At 46.6% G+C, this 8,946-nt stretch overlaps 1 protein-coding gene across 1 annotated transcript in view; it reads left to right on the top strand.

The window, feature by feature from the left end:
* The first annotated feature begins 209 nt into the window (after window positions 1-209).
* The window catches only part of GASK1B (golgi associated kinase 1B), a 40,126-nt gene continuing 31,389 nt past the window's right edge, over window positions 210-8,946 (top strand). Inside the window, exon 1 of the mRNA XM_007466136.1 lies at window positions 210-1,119. Coding sequence (XP_007466198.1) covers window positions 210-1,119 — 910 coding nt within the window. The remainder of the gene's footprint in view (window positions 1,120-8,946) is intronic.

Genomic DNA, 8,946 nt, shown 5'->3' with positions numbered 1-8,946 from the left:
AAGGCTGTCGGGGTTTAGAAGGTTTGTTGTGGCCAGTGTCAGAAGCCTTCCCGGCTCCACCACCAGCCCTTAACTTCCTCCTCGACCCACTGGAGACCACTTAGACACCTGAGTGGAGGCGACAGCTGCGTTCAGCAAACCACGCATCATGCCAGAAGGAGCCAACGGCAGACTTTAAACTCTGTGCAGCATGCGGACGAAGCTCAGAAATGAGCTGCCCGGACAAGCCAGGGCAACTCATGAACTGGTTCCTCTCCTTCCTGTGCGTCCCGAGGGTGCGGAAACTCTGGAGCAGCCGGCGCCCCAGGACCAGGAGGAATCTCCTGCTGGGTACGGCCTGCGCCATCTACCTGGGCTTCCTGGTGAGCCAGGTGGGGCGCGCCTCTGCCCCGCACGGAGGGCGCGCGCGCAAGGGGCCGCACTGGAGCCGGGCCACCGCCGAGGCTCCCTTCCCTGAGATACCCCTGGACGGCACGCTGGCCCCTCCCGAGTCCCAGGGCAATGGGACCACGCTGCAGCCCAACGTGGTGTACATCACCTTGCGCTCCAAGCGCAGCAAGCCCGCCAGCATCCGTGGCACCGTGAAACCCAAGCGCAGGAAGAAGTATGCGGTGGCTTCTCAGGCCCCGGGACCCGGGGCTTTGGTCGGACCGTCCCTTCGGCCTCAGGAAGCTGCAAGGGCAGCTGATGCTGAAGTGCCCGGGCACGTCCGGGGAGGAAACCTGGCCAAGGCTGGGGAGCGACCCTGGGGGTGGATGCAGGGTCTGGGAGCGCAAGGTGGGGACGCAGATGTGCAGCTGCCCCGGGCCGAGGGAAGCAACATCAGGATCTACAGCGAGAGCGCCCCGTCGTGGCTGAGCGGAGAAGACATCGGCCGGATGCGCCTACTGGCCGACGGCACGGTGGCGGGTCTCCAGCCGGCCTGGCCCAGGAGCAGAGCGCGCCTGCTGGTGTTGCAGGGGACCGGCCGGCCCGCAGCGCCCGCCTGCGGCCCCAGCCCCTGCGGGCTGCTCAAGCAGCCTCTGGACATGAGCGAGGTGTTTGCCTTCCACCTGGACAGGATCCTGGGACTCAACCGGACCCTGCCTTCTGTGAGCAGGAAATCCGAGTTCATCCAAGGTAACCGTTTCTGGGGCTTCTTGTTTGCAGCTGTTGGAGACTGGGCTTGATTTTCTCTTTTCCCTCAGCCCTTTTTTCTAAATGATTTTCTCCACCCGCCTTTCCCACTTGGACAGCAGCAGCGTGTCTTTCCATACGCTTGGCATCCTCGATTTTCTCAGCTTTAGGAGGACACGAGAGTGCCTGGGCGATGCTGTGCTGCACACGCGAGAAGCCCCCGCTGTGCAATCTGTGCTCTCCATTTCCCTCGCCGCGCTTCCCAGAGGCTTATTACATCTGATGGAAGCCAGTGGCAATTGTGTGATCAGGAGAGAGAGCCGGGGTGGAGGCAGAGAGCCTGCTGACAGTCAGGCATATTATATTAGTAACTGGGTTTGTATGGAAGTAAGTAGAATCCTGCGCACTGGAAGTTTTTAAAAATAAAGGCAGGGCTTCCCTGGTGGCGCAGTGGTTGAGAGTCCCCCTGCCGGTGCAGGGGACACGGGTTCGTGCCCCGGTCTGGGAAGATCACACATGCTGTGGAGCGGCTGGGCCCGTGAGCCATGGCCGCTGAGCCTGTGCTCCGCAATGGGAAAGGCCACAGCAGTGAGGGGCCCGCGTACCGCAAAACAAAACAAAACAAACAAACAAACAAAAACAACCCACAGTATCGTAAAAAATAAAGGCAAAGAGGGTTATCTTTCTTCGGCAGATGGGATCTTTTTAAGAGGCCCAGAGCCAGACCATGTTAGATTCGACCCCTTCATCTTTCACGATGGACGGAACAGCTTTAGTTTCCAAAGAAAATGAGGCCAAAAAGGTGATTTGTTCAGTGTATATACCGACCAGCCACGTGGTTTCTCCAAGTCCATGACTATGGTTTACTGAGCCTGAGTGCCGAGAGATGCCGTCAGGTGACAAACATTGTGGCAGGTTCTGGGCTGTGCAGCCTGCCGATTCAGCTGCAGGCATCAGGGCTGGTGCGTGACAATGCCCATGCCACAGAAAGGATTTTCTCTGAATCCTAAGGCTATTCCAGCGTTCCAACACAAAGTAGGGTGGGTCCTTGGCTGTGTTTGAAGCAGAGTGATCCCAGAAGTTGCCACTCTGAATCCAGGCTGGTCCAAGAGGCTAAAATGGACCCCAAAGAGATTATAAGCTCAAAGGCTATTTCCTTACAAAACGTAGCATTTCAGCCCAGTTCCCATGGAGTCTGGACTGGAATGGATTAAAGCCTTGGGAGTGACCAGAAGTCAAACTGCATTTTCAATGGCTTCAGGGATATAATTTAGTCTTAGAATGGGTGATTCTTGGAGTACCACTGGTTTATTTAGAAAGACTTGGCATTCCCTACTCATCCTGGTTCGCGGCTAAGTGCCGCAGATTCACAGGTGTGTTTCGATGCCTCCGATTCACAGAGTCTTCCACCGGGTTGATGCTGATGTGAGAAAGCCTCTCAGACATTCTATTAAATGGTGGTACAGGCTCATTTCTAGAGGGTGCTCACTATTTGCTAAGTGCTATGCTGACTGAGACATAGAGTCTCTATACATCTTGACTCCTGTGTTTCTCACAGCAGTACTAGGAGGTAGGTGCAATTCTTATCTCCACTTGGGAGATGAGAAAGCTGAGGCTTATTTGGGCAAAGTAACTGGCCTCATGTTAATGGTTAAGCTGGGTTTTGCGCCCAGGCCCAGCAAACTTCAAAACGTCAGCTCTTAGCCATTGGGCTTAGGTGACGCTACCACTTCTGTCCAGACAGGTGCACCCTGGAGAGAGGGAGTATGCGGGTGGGCATGGAGAAGCAGGCACACACGGAGCCTGTCCTGGACCAAGCAGGGCAGAGGGTCCCCCTGGAAGGCTCCCTTGCCGTTCATTCATGTCATAAAGGCCCTGAGAAGACGTGATGCGTGCTTGAATGTATCCTGAGGCATGGTACTCTGATCTGTCCTTCCAGCTTCCCTGGGAGCTCCTGGGCGGAAGTTGAGAGAGGACAGTAGTGGTTAGGAGCCTGGGCTCTGGAGCTGGACCCCTGGGTTTGAATTTACCAACCCTGTGACCCAGAAACGCTCATGTTCTCAGCTCTAAGTGACAACGGTACCCACCTCATGAGTTTGTTGCTAGTTAATGCAGGGAACACACGTAGACCTGGTGCTTGACACACAGTAAATCTTCAATAAATACTGCTATTTGTGTTACTACACGGAGCACATGAGGTTCCATGTTCACTGAGTTACTCATATAGCCTCCAAGCCTCACCTATCATTTCTTTTTTTTAATTGAGGTCTAGTTGATTTACAATGCTGTGTTGTTTCAGGTGTACAGCAAAGTGATTCAGTTATGCATATATATATTCTTTTACAGATTCTTTTCCATTATGGTTTATTACAAGGTATTGAATATAGTTCTCTGTGCCACACAGCAGGTTCTTGTTGTTTATCTATTTTATATATAGTAGTGTGTATCTGTTAATCCCAAATTCCTAATTCCTCCCCTTCCCCTTTGGTAACCAAGTTTGTTCTCTATGTCTGTGAGTCTGTTTCTGTTTTGTAAATAAGTTCATTTGTACCATTTTTTTAGATTCCACATATAAGTGATATCGTATGATATTTGTCTTTCTCTGTCTGACTTACTTAGTGTAATCATTTCTAGGTCCATCCATATTGCTGCAAATGGCGTTATTTCATTCTTTTTTTGGCTGACTAATATTCCATTCTTTCTTTGGCTGACTAATATTCCATTGTGTATATATCACATCTTCTTTATCCACTCATCTGTCAGTGGACATTTAGGTTGCTTTCGTGTCCTGGCTATTGTAAATAATGCTGCATTTAACACTGGGGTGCATGTATCTTTTCGAATTAGAGTTTTCTCTGGATACATATCATTTCTTCATGTGACAGGGCTAGGACTAAAACCTAGGTCTCCTGCTGGCTCAAGCTTTTTGGTGCCAGGATACCTCTTAGGTATTTAATTCTGTTCTCTGAATATCCAGCATCTTTGGGTATGAAGAAGGCAGTTGCATTACATTTGAAGGAGGCATTTATAATTCCAGTGTAGGCTGGTGTTCCTCTCTCTTTGCAGAAGTAAGTGATGATAGAAAGAAACCAACAAGGTCGTATTGACATGACTCTCAATATGATGAGTTAAATACCTAAGACTGTATCTCAAGTAACACCAGAACTTCTCTCTTATTTATTCTCTCTTTGATACTTTCTACTAGAATGTAGTTATTGAGAGTCATAAAATCAGACCAGTTTCCTCAGGAGGCTAGGACATGATTTATAGTTACGAGCACCCTACACAATATAATTCTACTCATGGAGACATTGTACTGATGCAAAGTACATAAATAGATCAGTTCTGGTCACGGTAGGGGATTAACAGTCTTAGGTTCTCGGTATCTCTCTTCACTCACCTACCTCTAGTCTTTTCCTGACTTGTGTCTTTCTCCCCTTGATTTCCACAGATGTGTGGATCTTCCCTCTAGGGTCCTCCTAGTCTTCTCTTGGTCCAAGCTTAGCTTTATTTGCACCTCCCTAACTACCTAAGGGGGTGATAAATCTTATCTTGTTACCCAGCATCTGTTTCTGGCTCATTCTCTATCATTGCTGTATAATTATAATTGCTTATTTAATCATCTCTTCTTTCCCACTACATTCTAGATCTGTGAAGGCAGAGATGTTTCCTGTCGTGTTCATCATTGAATGTCCAGATCCCAGTGGAGAGTCCGGCACATAGTAGTTGCTCAATAAATATCTTTGAATGAATGCAAGAATGCATTTTTGGTCTGTTTCACTGACTCCAAACAGTAAATCTGTACTTGCTTCTGGCTTCAAAAACTCAGGACAAGTGCTACCATTTTAGTCCCAAATCCAGGCTGGGATTTCTCCTTGAGATTCTTATAAATAACTCATTGAAAAGGTAAAGAAAAATATCCTTGGCAGCCTCTGTATTATGCAAAAAATAAGGTTTATGGAGCTTATTCTTGTGAGGACCATCAATATAATATGGTCTGTGGCTTCACACTGTAATGTAATTTGATAATGAGTTTTCTGTAGGAGGAAAAATAGAACTCAGCTTAGGTATGCATTTCTCTGATGATCTGGCTTGGTCTGAGAGGAGATCTTTTCATATCTGGGGGAGTGGATAGTCAGCCAGTCCTGTAAATAATCTGCCTTAAGTGTTGTTTCTGTTCTCTGACTTTTGATGAATGTTTGTGAAAATAAATTCATGCTTAGTACCAAGAACATTGCTAGTCTCTTGTGAGTCGAATATAGATATTTGGCTTATTGCAGTTAATCTTTCAAAGAAACCTATGCAGGAGATACTTTCTTACCTCAATTTTGAGAGGAAAGAAAGATAAGAAGAAGGCAGCTCAAGGTCATACAATGAGTTAATTGTCCAGAAAGAATTCAAGCCCTTGTCTTGTAACTTCCAAGACTTTCCTCTTTATCAATCTGCTTTCCTCACCAAATCCTTTTGGGGGGCCTTAAGGTGTGTCTTCTTTCTCCATCACCACGACATATTTGTATACCTGATTATCTAACACAACTAGACATTGATGACTTGTGTACTGATGCACAGATACGGGCTATGGGAACCTCTTATTTCTCAAGGAGACAACGACTGTAACCATAGCAAGAGTAATATTGAATGTTACCATATACTGGCACTGTTTTAAGTACCATGCACCTATTATCTCAATAAATCCTCCTAAACTTTTATAAGGTGGGTACTCTACGAGAGGCCTTTTGTGGATGTGTAAGTAGAGGCCCAGTGTAATTAAATACCTTTGCTGAAAGTCATGTAAATTACCTGGCTATAAAAACGAGACATGTGATGCAAAGGGAGATATAAAAGAGCATCAGAGGCTGTGACTGAATGATATGTCCGCCCCAGCCTCTCAGATGAAACTTTCTGTTCATCCAGTCCAAAGACAAAAGGTCCCAAGGATAAAGCTCATCTTCAGGTATTTAGTTATTTGTTGGTAAAACTGACACAGGTGATCCTATCGGGCCAGAGCCACTAGCTCAGGTTCCTCTGGGACAGGTTCTTGGTTGTATAACTTGAATTCTAGATGACTCCCCTTGAGTCCAAAAATATATATGTGAAATTAGCAGGTTTACTGGCCCTGAACTGTATACTGGACCATTTTCTGACAGGTGTCACTCCAAAGATATCCCAGAAAATGAGAGGGTTGTACTTGGGGAAGGACAAGGTTGTAATTAGGTAGGGAGGGCCAGGAGGGTACCACCCTACAAAATCCAGCCATGACCACTAGACCAGAGTCTCATCCTATGCGTATCTGTGTGGGAAATACAAAAGTGAATTGAAATAGAGCATCAAAGGCCTTGTAAAGAAATCCATGTTTGCAGTAATGATGTATTTGTCAGTTGTAAACTTATAAAGAACCTAGTGTTCTGCCTCACAGCGTGTCTATGCTGCATTTGTCGTCATTTGACTATTGCCTTACTTAACAGTTCCACACAGCAGATAGTATTGGTACTTTATATATGGGAATCCTGAGGCTCGGTGAGGTGTGAAATTTGCTCAAGGACGCATAGCTAGTGAGCAGTGGAAGTGGAATTTGTACCCAGTTCTGTCTGATACTAAAGTATTCTCATGTTGCTTCTCTTGCCCTACGTTACCTCTCAAATATAACTTGATATAATCATGGGATAGTGACAGCAATGTGCAAATTTTAACATGGTGATTTCTGATTTACCATTATGCCAACCTTTCTGTTTAACTTCTTTTTTCAACTCAACCACTTAACATTGTTAATATTTTCACTCAAAGGAAGTATGGCCATACTACCCTGAACAGGGCTACAAGGGCTGTTGTTGTTGTTTAAATACAAGCCAACGCTTCCCAGATTTTCGTGTTTTACCGTAAACAATCGTGTGTATGCAGATATGACTGAATGTATTAGTATGTTTTCTGCCAAACTGTCCTTGCAAAAATCATCGATCATGATAGAGGTCACCAGATACTATGTGATACTGATACATTTAAATACTTTTCTAAACAAAATATTTAAAAATATGTATGTAAGACAAGACAAAGCAGACTATGTCTATGTAGAGAGCAGAAGAACCCCAGCCCCCCTGTGATCTTCCACTGAGCACTTTGGCCAAGCTCCCCAGCAGTCTGCACAGAGATGCAAATGAATCCCAAGAGCTACCATTTTGGTAGCACTTAAGCATCGGACTGTTTTTCATGCCCAGCATGGGAGATGCATTATGTGTGCTTTATTTTTAGGATGCCGCTTTACGGCCATAGAGCTGTCAGACTGAATTAGGTAGCCTCGTTCCAGCAACGCTGTGTGTCAGGGCTGCTTGGATGACAAACTGCAGGCCCCTCACCCACTTCCATTTAAATTCAGTGTAGATTCCATTGTGCTCACTGTTCTCTGACTTGTACTGCCTCGTTTCATCATAGAGCAGGAGAAATACAGTGGGTACTTTCCTCTCTCCTCTCGAGTCCGTGAGAGCAGTGCTGTGAGCTGCACGCTGGTGGTACGGCTGCCAGAGCAGGGGAGTGGCAGCTGCACAATTCATGTTGTCCCAGGCTCTCAGGTGAGGACAGAGGCATTTTGCAGGGAGTTACGGGAATAACCCAGATGCCCTCACAACTTGGAAACACACTGACTTCAAAATCCTAGAAGTCTTGGATATGGGTGCAAACTTTCTTAAAATATTGACTCAGGAGTACAGGAATCATGTCTTGTTTCTGAAAATTTGAACGGAGAGCACATTGTGTTCTTTACCAGAAAAGCCCTAAGGGTATTATTCTTTAGGAATCAAGTTGAGCTGGTCAACTAAATACATTCATAAGTGAACAAAAGTTTACTGAGCATGGGCTCCAAGCAGTACTGGGCTTCACTGTTGTCTTGTTTGCTCACTACATACCTTCTTCGGTAAAGTGGGGGAACTGGGGAACCTTCTCTGCTGTGTCTCTGGAAGGTGTCCCCAGATCTCACACGAGGCTGGGATAGAAGGGACAGTGACTAGTAGTTGCCACGGTGCTCGCAGCCTGAAAGATGCATGTTCCTCAGCTCCATGCAATCTATTCCTTTCTACAGCATCATATTTATCTTTTCTTCTTTTAAGAAATAGTTGTTGAGCCCCTGCTGTGTGCCAGCCACTCTTCTAGTCATTAGGGGCTACATCAGTGGACAAAAGAGCCAAGAATCCCTGTTCCCCCTTGGAGCTGGCACCATTGGACCACGTGACAGCTCAGTGGCCTGGAGGGACTCTTCTTATGGCCACTGATCTCAAGATTCACTCAGCACCAGCCTGAGCCCAAGGTCATGACCTTTCCATTGGGACTGAATCTGTTGCCATCTCTGGGTGGCTTTAAGGACAACACAGGTGCTGACCTCAGTTAATGGGCAAATATTGACGTTTCAGTCGAATTTGGTTGTCACTGACAGCATTTAGTTTCTATTTGTGACTCTAAACATGGGGAAGGAGCTGTATAGTTTCTAAGTCAAATAGCTTTGCCGTTCAGATTGTGGACTGGCATATCCGCTTGCTAGGGCTGCTATCACAAAATACCACAGATGGACGGCTTAAACAGAAGACATTTATTTCTCACAGCTCTGGAGGCTGGAAGTCCAAGGTCGAGGTGTCAGCTGGTTTGGTTTCTTCCCAGGTCTCTCTCCTTGGCTTGACGATGGCCACCTTCTCACTGTGTCTTCATAGGCTCCTTCCTCTGTGGTCCATCCCCCTCCTGTCTCTCATTGTGTCCAAACTTCTCATTAGGATACCAGTCAGATTGGCTTAGGGCCACTGTAACAGCCTCATTTTAACTTAGTTGCCTCTTCAAAGGCTCTTTCTCCAA

This window comes from Lipotes vexillifer, unplaced genomic scaffold (assembly GCF_000442215.2).
Source record: "Lipotes vexillifer unplaced genomic scaffold, Lipotes_vexillifer_v1.1 scaffold1118, whole genome shotgun sequence".
Taxonomy (NCBI): domain Eukaryota; kingdom Metazoa; phylum Chordata; class Mammalia; order Artiodactyla; family Lipotidae; genus Lipotes; species Lipotes vexillifer.
This window is presented reverse-complemented; position numbering and strand designations above follow the sequence as displayed.